Source organism: Cygnus atratus, chromosome 19, assembly GCF_013377495.2.
Source record: "Cygnus atratus isolate AKBS03 ecotype Queensland, Australia chromosome 19, CAtr_DNAZoo_HiC_assembly, whole genome shotgun sequence".
Classification (NCBI taxonomy): Eukaryota; Metazoa; Chordata; class Aves; order Anseriformes; family Anatidae; genus Cygnus; species Cygnus atratus.
Window position 1 is genome coordinate 5,306,468 of NC_066380.1, and position 17,579 is coordinate 5,324,046.

Consider the following 17,579-nt stretch of genomic DNA (forward strand, 5'->3'; position numbering starts at 1 on the left):
CTGCAAAGGAGGGCTAGCTCCAACAGCTGCAGTTTAAAAGAGAAACCCAGGGGGAGGGATGGGAGGGAGGGAGCGGCGGAGGGCGGCCGGCAGGGGCAGGGGGGTCCGGCCGCTGTCCTGCTGCTCGCCGGGGCGGCGGCGGCGCCGCGGGGCGCGGATGCCCGGGGGGGGCGGCGGCGGGGCCAGCGGGGGCCAGGCGGGGCAGGGGGCGACTTGCGGCAAAGTTTGACCCGGCCGCGATGCCTCCGGTGCTGCCGGTGCAGGGGGAGCATCCCCCCCCCCGCTCCCCCCTGCTCCGCCGCAACCCGGCGCCGTCCCCGGCTGCATGAGCGCGGTGCTGATGAGAGGAAGCTTGCGGCAGCCAAGAGGCGGAGGCACCGATCCTGCTCCTCTCACCCCCCCCCGGGTACACAGCGGAGAAGGCGAAGGAGAAGAGAAAAAAAAAAAATCCATCGCCGAGGAGCCTCCCCCCCCCCCTTACCCCTCCCCAGCCACCCGCCCCTCTCCCGGCGCTCCTCGCCCCCGCAGCGGTGAGCCCGGCGGGGCTCGGCGGGATGCTGGGGGGGCGCCCCCGGCCCGCAGCACCCCCCCGTGTGCGGGGCAGCCCCGGCGGCAGCCCCTGAGCCCCGCAGGCTGAGCCCGCAGCAGCAGCAGCAGCAGGAGGAGGAGGAGGAGGAGGAAGGTCGGACACCCCTGCGGACGCCGCTCGCCCGGGAGGAGGAGGAGGAGGAGGAGGAGGAGGAAGGCCGGACCCCCCCCCGGGATGTCACGGGAGGCGATTGTGCAGCGCTGAGCGGCCCCAGGGCGGGGGCAGCGGGGGGGGCTCGCCGCCGCCTCCTGCCCCGCCGCACAGCCCCGCCGAGCGCCGCCGGGATTTATGGTGCCGGCTATTTCTAAGGGGGAAGGAATTAACCAAAAAAAAAAAAAAAAAAAAAAAAAAGGAGAGGAAAAAAAGCCGACCCGAAGCCCTGACAGCGCTGGCGGAGGAGCCTCCAAAATCGGAGATCGGGCTACTTTCTTTTTTTTTTTTTTTTTTTTTTTTGCATTTTCCACCCGTCGCTTTTTTTTTTTTTTCTGTTATTATTGTAATTTTGTGCGAAAGGAAGTTGTGAACAACTGCAAGTCAGGAAGTGGAAATCCACACCGGTTGTGACAAGCTGGGGCTAAAAACTATTTCATTATTTATATAGATGTGTCTATCAACATTCTGCTTTTCATCCAAAGAATAAAGGGAAATACCGGCCAGTCCTATGTCTGACGGGGAATGACAGACCGCATCTGAGAAAAGGAAGGACTAAATATACCATCTAAGAACAACACCGTTATTTATTGAACTCGAGAGACTTTTCTTTTTTCTTTTTTAACCCAAAGACTGTTTGAGTGAAAGATTTAAAGGGTCATTAAAAGGGAGAAAAAAATATTAAAGGCCCTTTTGCTTCTGAAGTGCAGCTAACCTCAAAATAGGAGCAGTGCTTGTAAGACAGATACTCAAATTAAGGCTTTACATGATGAATTGTCTATCCTATGGATATCGGTTCTGAGATTACAAACCAAGAAGATCTGTAATTGATCTAGCACCAGATAATTTCAATGCCTAATATTCCCCAGGATTGCTGGAGTACCCTAGGAGCTGCGTTGGACTGTATTCAGGGTATGCCATGGGCTGTATTCAGAGTATTAGCTGCAAATCCAAAGTTTTCCGGGAAAGTATTTCAGTGATTGAAGTCAAAGCCTCCATCGATCCCATTCCCACCAGCATCGACGAGTCCTCCAGCGTGGTCCTGCGCTACCGGACCCCTCACTTCCGAGCCTCTGCGCAAGTGTTGGTGCCCCCCATCCCCAAGAAGGAGACCTGGATCGTGGGCTGGATCCAGGCGTGCAGCCACATGGAATTTTACAATCACTATGGGGAACAGGGCATGTAAGTATTTCCAGAGCGCGTGCGGGGGCATTTGCCTAGCGGGAAGGAAGAGCAGGAGAGCCACGGCCTGGCTGGGGAGCGCTGGATTAAGCCAAAGTCAATAACCCAGTTGGTTTGATATTAAAAGCCAGCTCTTCTGAAACTTAACAGGACTTTCTCCTATGCTAAAAAAAAATAAATTAGGAGAGCTTGTGCCTGCACCTTTTAAAGCAGTGGGTGTCCTTCTCTTTTAATGGCAATGTAGTCAAATGCTAACCCCAAAACGTGCTCTGTTGGCGACCCAGAGCAGTACCATATTTCCCAAAAGCTTTTGAGCAGCAGCGGGGGGCTGCAATCCCAGGTCTGCGATCCCAGGTCTCCCTCAATCCTGCGAAGGGCACCCCTGCTCTGAAACACCCTTGGCACGAGGGGGGCCCCTGAGCGCCGGCTCCTCTCCTCTGCATCCCTCCCCGGCTAAAACTGCGCATTGACGAGCCCCGGGGAAGCCCGGAGGCTGACACTTGTGGCACTCCGTGCTGCTGCTGCAGTGTGCCATCAGCGGCCAGCGCCACAGCCCCCAGCTCTGGCAGCGCAGGTTGACAGCGCAGGAGGAATCCTGCTCGCTTTGCTCCCAGCAGCAGGCAGCCCGCAGGGAGAGAGCAAGAAGGATTTAACCCCCTGTTGATTTAACCCTTTGCATCACCTTGGAGTAGGGTAAAAATTTTAAAATAGCTTCATTTTGGATAATGTAAGAGCGGGAATGTACACGTATATGTAAGGTAGGAGGAATCTAGGGGCCGTTTGCACTCCAAAAGCCCCGTGTTGCTGGTCAGACAGTCATAGTGAGGCAAGAATGAGTCAAAATGTCACCTCCCTGCTGCGAGGAGTCCTCTGCCCCCGGTACTGCACCCCCGCCGGTTTGCTCACCAACCGTCCTTGCAGGCTTTGGCCCACGGTTACACCAGCAGCAGCAGCAGCCGCTCACTGAATGCCTGCACAGAGCAGCGATTCTGCAGCTCACGGTGCCAGGCAGGCTGCGGGTGCAGCAGGGACCTGCCCGGCCCCACAGCCCCGTGCCCGCAGTGGGGTCGCTGGCTGGAGGCCTCGGTGCTGCCCAGCCTCCGGGAGCACGGAGGAAGGGTGCAGAGGCCGGGTTTAAGCAGCCCTCCCGGCTGCTAATCCCGAGGGCTCTGCGGGAGGGGGATGCTGGCTCGGCCGCTCACTAGTCGTTCACATAAAAAATAGGTGAATGGGGAGGGCTCAGAGAGGGTGGGAATGCAGAAGAGGGCTAGAGAGCAGGGCAAACTCGGACATGGTGCAGTGCTTTCCTGGAGGCCTGAGCATCTGCTCTGTGTGCGCATCCCAGCCCTCGCCTGCCTTCTGCCTGCAAGCCCAGATGCAGGCACAGGTTCAGCAGCTCAGACACGGAGCAGATGCGTGTTGGAAGATGCAGGCCGTGGGGAAGGGCACGCCAAGGAGCAGCCGTAAGCGACAGACTGTTCCCACCCCATCCCCATGTCCTCTCCCTGCTCAAGCAGAAAGTGCCTCGAGACGCACACTCCAGCACCTGGCAAAAGCAGGAGCAGTAAGGGAGCAGAGGAGCTTACCTTGATGCTAGAAGTACTTACAACAGGCCTGAGATCTGTAGGCTTTTTGGCTCCAAAACCATCTTCAGCAAGGACAATTTGTTGCTCAGATGTTCCCAATTCCAGGCCTTCAGGATTTGCATGTGTAATTCTCAGGCTCATTTAGAAATCCTGCCTTCAGCAAGCAGCTGCAAGGAAAACAGAAAAGTCCGGTGTGTGTAAATACAGCTCGCATCCACTGGAATAAGGAGGGCAGGGCAGAGAGCTATTTAGACAGTGCTGCTGTGGATTGCAACCCCAGACATGTTGCTTTACTTCTCTGCACCCAAGTTTCCCTGTTTTTAAGGGAGGATTTGGTACAGTCTTCCCTTGCCGGAATGCTTTGAGAGCTATAGACAAAAGTTTCAGCTAAAAGCTGTAAACAGGTAGTCAGAATTAAACACTGCGGATGTGTAGGAGAGCCATTATCCAGAAAGTCATGGAAGCAGAAAGATTCCTCCCTGGGAGGTTCAGGCACATTTCGCTGATACAGAAGAGCTGCCCAGCCACAATTCAGGATTGGTCTGCTCCTCCACCCTGCTTCTTTACATGTGTCACCATCAGAAAGCTATAAATAAAGGTGATTGGGAAGAAAGGCCTCTTTCAATGCCATCGAAACATACTCTTGGGAGACCTCTATAGAGCCAGGGACAGGACACAAACCTGTCTGAAAGAGTGGGCCTTCAACTGATGCAAGTCCACATAATTCCACTGACCTCCATGGAGCTGCATCGATTTATGCCAACAGACTGCTTGTCCCAACTCACCATGATGAAGAGACACCACTGGAACAACCTTTATTATTTTTTTTTATGATTTTTTAAATCACTGGGGTAAACAGAAAACTCCAAATAAATGCCATCAGTTGGTCAACCTGGGCACCGATACTTACAGCAGGGTTTGGATTCGTTTTTCACTCCTGCCCGCTGCAGTTTGTGGCTGTGCACAAGCTGCCCTCACGCTGAGGACAGAAACAGCTGAGAAATACTGGAGCAGATGGAGCTGTGCATAAGACTCATATACGGATGTTAGATACAGAGGGGATAATTTCGACACGCGTTTAAAGCAGCACTGACAATTTTTTGGCTAAATGCAGCGTTTTTAAATGGAAGGAGAGGAAAATAACTAAAGCTCAGCTCACACAAAAATGCTGGGGTTATTTTGCTTGTAAGTCAGCATAAGCTGGCAGGAACACGAGCACCCTTGGCAGGAGGAAGTGGAAGCGCTCTCTGACCTCTCTCAATGCAGAACTGGGGAAAACCCCCAAGTCCCAGTGCTGCCGTTACTGCTCACCCCAAGCAGGGTTTTACCCTGAGCAGCAGCTTCCTCCCCCAGGGACACGCAACACGGAGCATCAGGATCAGGCCGCAGAGGTCCAGCCTGCACAGGACCAGCAGGACCCGGCTCCGGGCAGCATCTCCTGGGCACCCGTGGATGTGGTGGGACCCGCGTCAGCGTTGGGGACGGCATCACTCAGTCGTGCTTCTTCATCTCCATGGAGACGTGCGAGGAGCAGCACAGATGGTGATATGCAAAACAGAGCGAGAAATAAATCAGTTTGAATGTGATCAGCTGAGAATCTTGGGAAGTTTCAGGTAGATTTGCTCCCCCGGCAGACTCACCAGGACAGCTCGGCAGCGCCGCATCGTCGCTGTACCTTGACGGGCATCTCTCTCCTGCGAGATTAAATCTTCCGTGCCCTGCAGCAGAGAGACAATGAACTCGAGAAAGCGACTTGTCAAGAAAATAGACCCCCGGTCCTCGGAAGGGAAAACAGCCAAAATCGGATTCATAAAAAAAATAAGCTAAAAATTGGTTGCATTGCCCAGCTGAGGACAATTCACTGTAGCTGCCCCTCCAGGGGGGCTGAGGGAAAGGCTTTGCTGCCCTTATGTGGCCTGTGGCTCTAACCCCATCTAAAGAGGTTGTCCAGCGCTGACATGAGCCCGCTCAGCTAAACCAGCAGCAATCCCTCCCGGTCGCTTAGTGTCGGGTCTCTGGAGTTTTACTACCTGCATCCCGGTTCGGGAGGCACATGGCTGGAGGACAGGCTGATGAGACTGCGACCACATCTAAAATTTCTTTCCTGTTCTCCGCTGTAACCCTGGCTGGAATTGCTTGACGTGCCAGAGTAGGTGAGAGAGACACTGTAAAGGACAAGTTCAAATTAAGCAGCTCTGAATATCAGGTTTTCCTCCTTTCAGCCAGTCACCAGCCCCAGCGCAGGAAGGCAGGGGTCAGGGGAGCGATGGCTCTGTCTGTGCCGAGCAAGGGCTGCATCCAAGGAGGGCTTTTTAAGTTAGGGAGCTGTTGGAGAGGAAGGGCGTGGGAAAGCACGAGGTTCTACAAGTCCATCTGCCCCGTGACTGATCAGGAGCTGGCTTTGAGGAGCAGGGGCTGAGGCTGCACGAGTGCCTGATGCCTGCCTGGAAGGGTTAGCTCGCTGCACCCACATCACGCTGCTGGACACATGGAGCCAGAGGCTGCTGTGCCTGGGGCTGCTGTCACTGCACAGGACACTGCCCCCCCCAGCATGTGCTAGGGGCTTGGTTTCTCGTAGCAGAATAGGAAGAAATGTAATAGAATGAGAAGCAGGGGAGTAAAGCTGCCTAAAGCAGCATGGCTATCAGCAGCAGGGCTGCTGTTGGGCCATGAGAAGTAGCTCAAAGGTCCTCCTCCTGGTAGCAAGAGGACACTTGTCAGGGGGGAGATGCTGTGGCTTCTGGTGATGCTCATGCTGACTGAAGGTTTCAGAGCGGCAGGAACAAGCTTGTCACTATCAGAAGCTGGAATCTAACGCTTTTGGAGCTGCTCAGCCCTAGTGAGCCGATGAAACCAGATAGGTGGGTGCCTTTTCATGCCTGCTCCCTGCTATTGTCAGCAAAGTGTTTACTGGGCACTTTCTGGCCTTTCCTTGGCTCAACAACATCACAGAAAGATGCTGATGCAGCCAGAGATCCTTCCATAGCGTTCTGCCCAAAGCCAGCCAGAGGCCGGCCACTGGCACATTACTTAACACAGACGAACCCTGCAAGGGAAGGCTACTGCTGCGGCTGGCAGGCAAGGGGCAGCCACCAGCAACCCTCGTGCAGCCTCTCCTTTTGGTCCAGTCATGGGATCATCACAAGGCCTCACTTCTTTCTTTTCTTGTTACTAAGCACTGCACATAAGTGCAATGGCTTTGAAACCTCCGGGTTAACCGCAGTCGCTCAAATTAGGCCCAGAGCACTCCTCAAAGAAAGGCAGGCCGGCTTCCTCCTCCCGGTCCCTGCCCACGGTCCCTGCCCACACCGTGTCTGAAGCAGAGCACGCTCTGAGGCCACGCTGAGCACAGCCTCTGGTGCTGGTGGGGAGGTTTCGCCTGAGGCTGGACTGTGTAGATTCTGCAAGCAACCTCCTGCCCCTACCCGCTGAGCCCAGCCCGGCCCTGCTCCCCCTCCTTGTTCCTGCTTGAACCCTGAGCAGGGCCTGCAGCCTGGATGTGCCCATGGGGGCTGAAGATGGAGCCAGGAAGCTCCCAGAGGATCCCCAGCTTTTAAAGCAGCCTCGAGCGGTTGTCCTGCCCTTCCTTCGCCCACCAGCCCCAGACCGGGGCCAGCTGGGATCAGCCCCTCACAGCCCGTTTGGCACTGCCACATCCACGCAGCCTCCATCTCCGCACCTTCACACCGCATCTGTCACTTACGTGAGCCTCCAGGAAATTGTCACATCTCATCCCTGGGCTGCAGTCAAGCTGAGAACCAGGCCTTTGGAAAGTAACCCTAAAAGGTCTGCTGAAAGCAGAGAAAGAGCCGCTGAAGCGTTTCAGGGGTGAGGGACCAGCTCGGTGGCCGATGCCCTCCGGTTCATCTTTCCCAGGACAGCCGAGTCCATCCAGAGCCCCACCAGCTCTTCCCTCTGCAGAGGGGTGCAGCGAGCCCGGACAGCTCTGGTTTGGAGGGGAGCCTGTGAGCATCCCCCGGCTGGAGCAGGGCTCCTGGCAGGGCAGCTCGGGGATCTCCTTCTGGCTGCTTTGAATACGCATTTTCTTCCAGGGAAAGGACTCCCTCTGCCTGCTGGCTGCAGGCTCGGGCGCAGAAGGCTGCAGCAGCCCGGTGCCGTAGTGGGCAGCTCTGATCCCACAGCTCCGATCCTGCAGCCTCACATCCCGCAGCTGTGCATCCTTCATCCTCACATCCCAGCCCTGCTCGCAGCCCTCAGCACAGTGCCCACTGCAGCCTCGGCCCAACGCTCACCCTGGCATCCACAGGAGACTTTTGCAGGGACCCACGCTCCCATGAAAAAATCAATGAAATAAATCCTGCAAGGTGTCTTCCAGCTACAGCCAGATGCATAGAGCTGACTAGCGAACGAGCCAGTGATTACAAACACACAGGCACTTCACGGTCATCAACTAATTAACAATCAGCCTCCGAGATGGCCACATTAGTGTCAGCTGGTGGAGAGGAGCAGCTCATCCCATGCCACCCTACACAGACCAGGGGAGCAATACACTTTCCCTGTCCCTCGCCCAGCTCCAACCAAGGCTATTTTAAGCCACAACGCCGTGCTCTGGGTGAAGGCCATGACAGGCACCCTGGTGGGCTCCGACGCAGCCCCTCCATCTCCCTCCCAAAACCCAGCATCTCAGCACCAAGCCTGGAGCCTGAGCACCACAGGAGGGCAAGGGAAGATGCCAGCAGGGAAGCCGTTGTGCCATGTCCCCTTTCCCAGCCCTGCAGCAGCCCCCAGCAGCAGGACTGCTGGGATCTGTGGGGCCTGGCAGGAGCAGGAGGTGGCCCAGGTGAATTTGAGCCTCTGGACCAGCCTGGGTCTTAAAAAAAAAACGTCCTCAAATTACTGGCACGTTCCAAGGATGTGGGTCATGGTCGTGCCGTTTTGGTGCCATTAGAATTATAGAGTCATAGAATATCCCAAGTTGGAAGGGACCCACAAGGATCATCGAGTCCAACTCCTGGCACCACACAGGTCTACCCCAAAATTCAGACCATTAGGCTGTGAATATCTACCCCTTTTTCTATCTCAGACATTTACTTCTCCTTGGCCATTTAAACATTAGATTGGAAGTCAATAAAAAATCCCAGTTCTGTAGCAGCTCTGTGAGGTGACAGAGGACTGTTCTCACTTTACTTTCTTGCTAGAAAGTCTGACCTTTCTGCCAGCCTTGCAAGCACGGAGCAGGGCGACCAGTGAGGGGCTGGGGCAGCCTTACAGCCAGCTGCCCTCTGTTTCTCTGATTACCGTAACTTCATCCCAGCCCTGGTGCGCAGCCTTTGAACCGGGCTCCTGCCAGGGCTGCAGAGGGATGGGTTACACTGCCAGCGCCACGCGGACAGCGGGAAGGGCCAGTGGCTCACCCAGAAAGATAAGAAGTGTTTTACCAGCCGGGGCTCAAGGAAAGTCAGAGCTGAAAGGGGAAACGGGAGCCCTTGGGGCAGGAGGTAGCAATGAGCAGGGAAGCTTTATGGTCATGCTGAGTCCTCGAGAGTGATTTTAGCCCAGAGCTTAGCCCGGCTCTCCTGTCCCTTAGCCCAGAGCCTGCCAGCTCTGCCCCCAGACAAGGAGCCGCAGGGGGATCCCTGCAGCACTGGGCTTTTTGGGGGCCAGGGCTCCCCAGAAACCTCCCCCTACAGCCTCCCTCAGACACTGGCATGTCCCCAACTGTTGCCCGACCCTGCAAGGAGCGCGCAGTCCCGCAGGGTCAGACTTTCACCATCAGTCCTGGAAATCTGCAACCACCCTTTTAATGGCAGGGAATTGCTCTGCCTGCAGGGAGGGCAGTAAAAGCTGAAGGGGGAGTGCGTTCACAACTACTTCCTCTCCTTCCTTAAGTCCTGCGTGTTTCTAAATCAATTAATTAATGCATTATCCATAACTTGTTGTTGATGATGGCAGGTCAAGTTGGGAGCTTCCAGACCTACTGGACGGTAAAATCCAGGCCATCAGCGACTCAGACGGAGTGAACTATCCCTGGTATGGGAACACGACGGAAACCTGCACCATCGTGGGGCCCACGAAGAAGGAGTCCAAGTTCAACATCAGCATGAACGACAACTTCTACCCGAGCGTGACGTGGGCCGTGCCCGTCAGCGAGAGCAACGTGGCCAAGCTCACGAGCATTCACCGGGATCAAAGCTTCACCACCTGGCTGGTTGCCACCAACACAGCCACCAACGAGATGGTGACCTTGCAGACTATCAAATGGCGCATGAGGCTGGGCATAGAGGTAAACCCCAGCAGACCCCTGGGGCAGCGTGCCAAGCTGCAGGAGCCCTCTGCTCAAGAGCAGCCCCAGGTCCTTAGCAAGAATGAGCCAATACCACCCAGTGCCCTTGTCAAACCCAATGCCAATGATGCTCAGGTACTCATGTGGAGGCCAAAGGATGGACCACCGCTTGTGGTGATACCTCCGAAACACCGATAATAAGAACCTGGCGTCCCGGCACCAGAAGGGAGAAAAAACAAACAAACAAACACAAAAACAAAGCAAAACAATCACTTAGGTATTAGAATAATAACACGTGTAATCTGAGCAAAATCAAAATGCACTTTTTAGTCATTCAACAAATGCAACCATTCTACCTTCTCCCATTGGGACGGATTTCACTGTGCTAAAGCTAAAGAGGAGACCTTTGACTGGGGTCTGTCTCATCACTGGATTCCTAAGGGAAGAAACTAACACTGATGTCTATCCGTAGAGCTTTCTTTTTTCTTCCCTACTTTAGTTACTGTTTGAACTTCAGCCTCATTAGCTTGTCCAGACTGCCCAGAACAATAAGAACATTTTATTTGGGATTTTAAGTCTTTTTTTTTTTTTTTCTCTTTTTGGTTGAGAATGAAACAAGTTCCTGGAGCAAAAAGTTGACTATTTAAGATAGGGATTTATTTTTTTTTAAGCTGTAAGGTTCTGAGTTGCAAATCCAAGTCATGCGGCCTTATGTAGACTTTGCTTTGCATTGCCAAACTTTTGCCTTAAAGCTATGTTTGAAAAAACAAACAAAAAAATATCACCAGGCAGAATGTCCTTTCTACAGAATTTTTGGGGAAAAAGTTTTGGAGCAAGGAATAGATTGTCAGCGTGTCACAGGCTGATGAAAAGGGCACAAAGCGTGATCAAAAGAGAAATAAATCTTCCTGGTTTTAAAACATGGAACGAGGAAGCATGGAAGTAATCCCAGTTTCAAAGCAATGCAAATAAACCTGCTGTAGAATGGCTTTTGAGTGGGAGCTGCTAGGCCATCTCCTGCTTTGCGGAAGGGATAGGGAGCAAGCTCGCACCGCTTGCGCTTTCTGTTCTCAGTCTCCCATTGGCATTACAACATGGGATAATCTCACAGGCAAGGCCCACAGCTGGAATCATGGCCACAAGGGGAGAGGGGGATGCTCAGCCCGGCTAGCCCAGGAGCCCGCTGCTGCCTGGCTCAGCACAGACGGTGGTCGGGTGAGGTGCTGCGGCCCTGTATTTCCACGAAATCCAAACAATAGTGCTGTAAGAAAAGCAGGATGTAAAAGGGATCTTTCTGGAGCCATTGGGGAGATGCATGGGTGTAAGCGAGGGCAGATCTTATTGACCAGGTCTACCCAGCAATAGCCAGAATTCAGGAACAGCCACGTCTGAAACCAACAGGCACCTATTCCTAGCAAACACTATAAGCAAACCTATGAAAAACTCTTCTTCCTACCAGTACAAACCATGCTGGGGTTAGTAGATCATTCTCTTCCAAATGACCTCATGATCTACATGACTTTTAGGAATGGGGCACAGGCAGGACCGCCGGTGGGACCGTTCCCACTGGTTGTGGCACAGGAGTCTGTAGTGAAGGAGAAGGCCTGAGGTGGTGCAGGCAGGGAAAGAGCAGAGCGTGGGGTGTAGATCCTCCAGGAAATAAGGTGCATTTGGAGCAGGAGTCAGGACCGGTAGGTTTTAACAAGGACCATGTCCTTGTTAAACCAGAGATAACCAGAGGCACGTCTCCCGAGGAAGGAGGGGAGGGGAGGTAGCTGGCAGGGGACGGGCACAGCACACGGGCAGAGGAATTCCACTTCCCCTTCCCTCTGCAGCTCTTTCCACTAAGATAACGTTTCTTCCTCCTAGTCACAAAAGGCCTCAGGAGCTAGGACTGAGGAGAGCTCAGCGCACCAGATCGGAGCCTGGCCCAGCCTAGCCGGTCCAGACAGGGCTCCTGAGAGGCCTCGCCTCGGAGAGGCACCGATAAGCTGCTATTGCTACCTTCATCTTCCACACAGGACATTACCAACAAGAAATTCTCCCTCCTTGCTTCTCCAAAGCCATATCATCTACTCGGGCAACAGGTTCAATATCTCCCCTGCCTGGGGAAAGCGTGCCCAGAAGATCTGTCCCCCCACGGCAGTCTCAAACCAGCAGACAAGGATACGGGGTCCCCACGACTTACCCCATGCCCAGGGCAGGCCGCCCTCCTCCTCACACCACTTCCAGAGATGCTCAGCTGCCAAGCTGCCCTCTCCCCTTTCAACAGGAAGATCTTCACGGTAGGAAGTCCAGCATCACAAGCAGCTTGCAGACAAATGGACTGGATCAAACCCAAATCCATGAGCCAAAGGTTGCCTAAATCTAGGCTTTGGGACTATAAAGGATGAGGCTAGGGAGGCTTTGACTTGCACAGTCTCTATTAAACTCCATTTTCTTACACGGATTCAAATCCTAACTACAGCTCCACTGGCACAGCCCTTTGGGACTTGTCTGTATTTTCTCCTAGGCAATACACGCAGAAGAGGACAAAACGGGAGCTGTGGGGGAATAGCTGATAACACTTGCACACATCTTGGCTACTGCTTAGATGCACTCTGGGCAGTCTTGTGGGTGGGAGTAGAAGGGGTATTTATGTCTGGTATTCACTTTGTCTCCAGGTGCTGAGTACTTACAGTTCTCACTGATGTCAGCATGGGTCGAAAAAAGCAGACCCGGTTGTCTTAATTAGCTGCACAAAGGAATTTCAAGGAAAGATTTCTTCTCAGTCACCAAAAATCACATTCAGGGAACACCTACGTCCTTTTCCACTTAGCTTTGTGTTGGACTCAGTCTCTCCCAGTGCGTTAAGTAAATCTGGTTCCTCCTCCTCCTCCCTCTACCTGGTGAACTGGATGCATCCATGCAATTTGATGCTAACCTCCTGGCTAGTTTGTCCTGTTGCACTGAATAGACCCAGCTGAGTAGTAAATATAAAACTCAAATTTCACATTGGGGTCAGCTTTGCATGGACTTCTCCCCTCCCAAAGAATGCCTTTATCCTGTGCCTAGTTTGAAACGTGGCCCCCCCCACCTCCATTCACACCACCAGACGCAGCACAGAAAAGGGATGCTGCCTCTCTCGAGATTTCGTGCTTTGTGATTAAAAGTGATGTTTTTCCAATGCTGCTTCATTGCAAAACTGACGAGGACAGATCGTTTGAATATAAAAGGAATGGTGGCTGGAAGTGACAGGCGCTACAGACACCACTGCTCGTGGGGCTGGTTAGAATGGGGACCCAGGGCATCCTGCACCGAGCGGCTGCAGTCAGCAGAGGTAAAGCGAGCTCCTGCTCGGGCAGCTTTGTGCAGCCAAGCTGGGGTGCCTGGGGTTGCCCTGGGGGGTGACGGAGCACCACCATGGGGTACCCTGCACCTGAGACTGCCCCTGCCCAGCGGGGCCAGCAGCCTCACCGCTCCCACCTGCGGTACCCAGCACCGCTCCTGCTCTCCCCACCTTCCTGCTCCCGACACCCAGACGGGGGCAGGAGCCCAGCAGAGCGAACCAAGGTACCAAGCAGTGGTGGGGAGGGTTAGACCCGTTCCGCCAGTGCAGCAGAGAGCGAGGCTGGCCCCGGCAGCACCCGAGGGCTGCCCAAGCACCGCGTCCTCCTGGCCATCCTTGCCCTGGTTCGCGGCGCAGCAATAAGAATCGTCCTTGGTCTTGCAGAGATACTGTGAAAACAAAACCACGATGTACCAAGTCTGGACACTTACGGCGATGTAAAAACAAAACCCTGCTTTTATAACAGACAGAAAAAATAAAGTGAAATTTTCAAACGCGTCTGCCTGGTGTCGTTAGGGTGGTGGCTGTTTTTACCCGAAAAGTTCCACCACCTCTGCGCTCACGTTTTCAAGACTGATAAACAGCCTGTTTACCGGGAGTGCATTTTCTCTCTGTTTCAGCTCTTACGCTGCATCAGATAGAGAGAGGAGGTTTCTGGTTAAAAATACCAGCCAGCATCCTGCATTTTTCATTACCAGGCTGCCGCGTGCCTTGTGATGGAAGGACGGCGCTGATGTGGTTGGAGCAGCTCCGGGGGCAGACAGCAGCTGAACTTCCACAGTTCAGCTTCCTGCTGCTGCTTGCTTCTTTAGCAGAAGACGAGTGGTAGCTGTAAATGCTGCTTCTGCAGAGAGGCAACCTGCCTGGAGTAAGGAGAGCCTGCTACACCCTTCTGAGGTTGTAGCCAGCCTTTCCAGCCCAAAAGCCTTTCTTGCACGCTTCTGCCAGCAGCAGCCGAGCTGCTCCCAGCCTGCAAAACTCCTGGGTACGTGTGGGCATGAAACATGAACAGCAGCCACGTACCCTGCTTGGCAGGGCTACGCCAGCACACGGCGGTGTAACAGACACAAACGCTGCAGGGGAAGGGGGGGAAGTGAAGCACAGGGGAGGGCACGGCTCGGGGAAAGGAATTTGCACGGATGGAGCCCGCACAGACGAGAGGACAGGTTCTGAGTGGGATTCGTTTCCACAGTGGAAACTCTCCAGCCTCATCTGTTGATAGCAGGCTAAATTTAGATGTCCTACTTTCGGAGGGAGGAGGGGGAGAGGGGATCCGAGGCAGCGCACAGCTGCTTTGGGTGACACCCTGAAAACGCCGGGGCACTTATTGTCTGCACGGAGACGCTAAAAAGGGGGGGAAGGACGTCGGCTGCCAGACCCAGCAGAGCCGGGGTGATGCCGGAATAAATCCCCAACGCCTGTGCGCTCGCGGATGCTGAGGCTCCAGCTGAAGCCGCACCCTTCTAGAGGTTTTACTGCTCGCTTCGTGATTTTCTAACCTTGGTTTGAAGCAGACAGGCAACGGTTCCTTGATTTGCAGAAATACCCTGCTTGCCTCCACTGGCCTTGCCCAAAACTTTTTGCAGGGGACTTCCCTCTGCTGATGCAAATCAGGTTTTGTTTCCTATTTCTTCTATCTCACATCTTAGTAAGCTGTGCACATGCAGTAGCTGCAAACACCACTTTTATTCCTCCATGTTTTCAAGCTTTAAAGCAAGTATTTTTTAGCAACACACTGACATGGACTGCAGAACCTTGAAGTATCTACTCAAAACCCATACTGTGCCATGCGCTGCGTGCACATAATTAAAACAGAGCTCCTCCAACAGCCTGCATCAAGGCTCCCAAGGATGCCTTTGAAAATTGGCCAAGTGCCCCCCAGCAGCCTGTTGGGTGCGGAGCCCTGGCAAACACAGCAGAGCAGCTCTGGAGAGCCAGGTCCAAACCTACAACCATTCATAATTTTGGGGTGGCCCTGCATTTCCCCTTCAAAATATATTAGTGGCTTGTTTCACCTCTGACCTTGCTAACGCCCATTTAATCCCAGCACGGTGACACTGGAAGCTCCTGGCACCTGCAAAGCAGAGCTGCCCCGAGGCAGACCCTTTCCTACCAGCTCAATTCTTCGACAGCCACCGAGCACGGCATGACTCCAGCCCCCTTATCCAAAAGAGGGTGCTTCCAGAAGGATGCTGTGCTTAGGCAGGAGTAAAGAGCACTGAGGGCAGAGCCCAGCCCACAGCCGTGAGCTCGCAGTGCCTACTGCAGCAGCTGGGCTCATGGAGAACCCGTTTGTATTTGTAAGAAGCTGGCTGGCAAGGCACTTGATTCAAGTCTCATTCGCAGGAAGTGTTACGAGCCCAGATGCAGATGCTGGCTGCACAAGTTGTGCCCACCTGTGATAAATGCATGCAAGGAGAAGGCCAGGCTTTCCAGCAGGAGCCAGACATGCTTGCAGAGCTGTGCAACCTCCTGAAAGCTGCAGAAAAACGAGGTGTGGATGGCGTGAGACAGGAAACGTGCTGAGTAACCCTGGGGCCCATCAGGGAGCCGAGCCGAAACTGCACGGACACACGCAGGTGCGCAGAGGGGAAAACCACAGCGAGATGTCCACGCTCACCCTGCGGCGGGGAACATTCGGTCTTTTCTCACCGGGTCCAAGCCCCTGGGGCCTTCCCTGTCCGTGGAATTGCTCCAGAAACCTCTCCAGTGCCCATGCGAGTTGGAACGCTCTCGGGTGGGGACGCGAGGAGGACCAGAGGGCTGGAGGAGGGCTGCTCAGCCCTGCCGAGCTGCTGTTGCTTCTTCCCAGCCCCTGGGGCTCAACGTGACATACATTTAGGAACAGAAACTCCCTCAGTGCTACCAAACGCTGCCGTGCCCAAGCCCCGTGCAGGATTATTTTCCCTTGCATGAGATGCTGAAAGCGATGCACAAGGGCAGGCCCCATGAAAACCAAGAAGGGATAAATAAAACATCACTTCAGCCTGTGGGCCTGCTCCAGCAGGGACAGAGACACGGGCTGACAGGGCGAGGGGCTCACAGCGAGACGACCAGTCCTCCGTGAGGCACCCGCCTTCTGGACCACCAAGCCTTCTAATGCAAAAACATTTAAGACAGGAGATGAAATAATTTTGCTCTTCGTGATAAAGCTACATGTCATCTGTTCCCCGCCCCCCCAAATAAAGCCTTTTTTTCTTTGTTGCTCTTTTAGCCTTTGAGGAAGCAGAAATACCCAGCCTGGTCTCTCTGAGGTTGAGGAAATCCTCCCTGCGCCTCGGGCTCCCCCCACCCACGTCTGTACCACCACCACCAGAGCTCTGCCATGGCACAGCCTCACCAGCACTCACCGTCTCGGGTGAGGGGAACAAATAACTGGTTTTCTTCCATTAAAAATGATTAAGAATCTCCGCCTTTGAGAAAAGCCTTGGAAGATTTCCTCTGTTACTGATATGGCCAAAAAAAGGCATAACCACATTCACTCAAGACGAAGTGATCAGCTCCTTCCGAGCAGTCCTGGAACAGCTGCCATTATTTCTTTGAAGATCAACCAGCATGGACAACAGAGCCAATGAAATAAGGGCTCCAAGCCCTGTTAACCCTTGGCTTCTTCACCGGGTCTGCCAAGATGGGAGCTGACTTTGTTAGCAGCTTTGTTCTTTGGTGGACATCTGTCCACGAGCACTGGACAGGGGCCACGAGATCACAGGCCACCCAACACAGATGACAGACCGCAACAGCTTCTGGCAGCCACCAGCCAGGCAGCGCACACACTCGCCAAGCTCTTGAGTCATCTAATAAAAATGCAGACTTTTCAGAGTTGACTTTGCTGTTTTGTGCATATTCCTGTAGGCTTATGGTCACGATCAGCCGCTGTGCTGCTCAGCTCCTCCAGCAGCTGCTATGGAAACAAGGAGCAGCACCCATTTCTCAAGGGCAGATAGTTCAGGGGGTTGGCTCGTTTCAGCCACGATCTCAGAAGCACTGTAAGAAAACAACTCGTTTGAACAGAATCTGGAGTAATTATTATGGCCTTTCACTTGCAGAGGGAAAAAGTTAAACAGGTACCAAACAGCACGGCAGTGACAACCCCCAACTGCTCCCATCATTCCAAAAGAGAAACTTTAAATGGCTCAGCATGCCAACATCACATTCTTACCAAGCCAATCTTCTCCATAGCAAGAGGTTTATTAGCTATCCGGGGGAGCACAGCTGATACGGCCTTGCTAGGAGGTGTCGCATGCCACAGCGATGGGAGATTAACGCAAAGAATTTAAGGTCAGTGGTTCGGGCCAGCTGCTATTTATAGTGAGGAAGGAAAACAGAACAGTGGTATCACCTCTAGGCCTTAAGAAATTTTGTATGGTCAAGGAGGACACACTGGGAGCGCAAACTTCAATCTCTCCAGCTTTTTCTTCCATCTCCAAACCAGCAAATTTTCATCTCAGTCCCAGTGCAGTGGTCCCAGGGCTGCTGGCAGCCCCCCTCTTCCATTAGAAG

General features: G+C 53.8%; 1 protein-coding gene across 2 annotated transcripts; it reads left to right on the forward strand.

Moving 5' to 3' along the window:
* Positions 1–768: 768 nt before the first annotated feature.
* On the forward strand, positions 769–13,570 carry FAM78A (family with sequence similarity 78 member A). Of its 2 annotated transcripts, XM_050714644.1 has the most exons (3): positions 1,179–1,921; positions 9,421–9,751; positions 11,621–13,570. In XM_050714644.1, the coding sequence occupies exons 1-3, from the start codon at positions 1,659–1,661 to the stop codon at positions 12,038–12,040; spliced, it is 1,014 nt and encodes a 337-aa protein (XP_050570601.1). In that variant the 5' UTR covers positions 1,179–1,658; the 3' UTR covers positions 12,041–13,570. The 2 variants fall into 2 exon arrangements, with proteins under 2 accessions (XP_035411222.1, XP_050570601.1); XM_035555329.2 differs by having other exon boundaries at positions 769–1,921; positions 9,421–13,570.
* Positions 13,571–17,579: the final 4,009 nt, after the last annotated feature.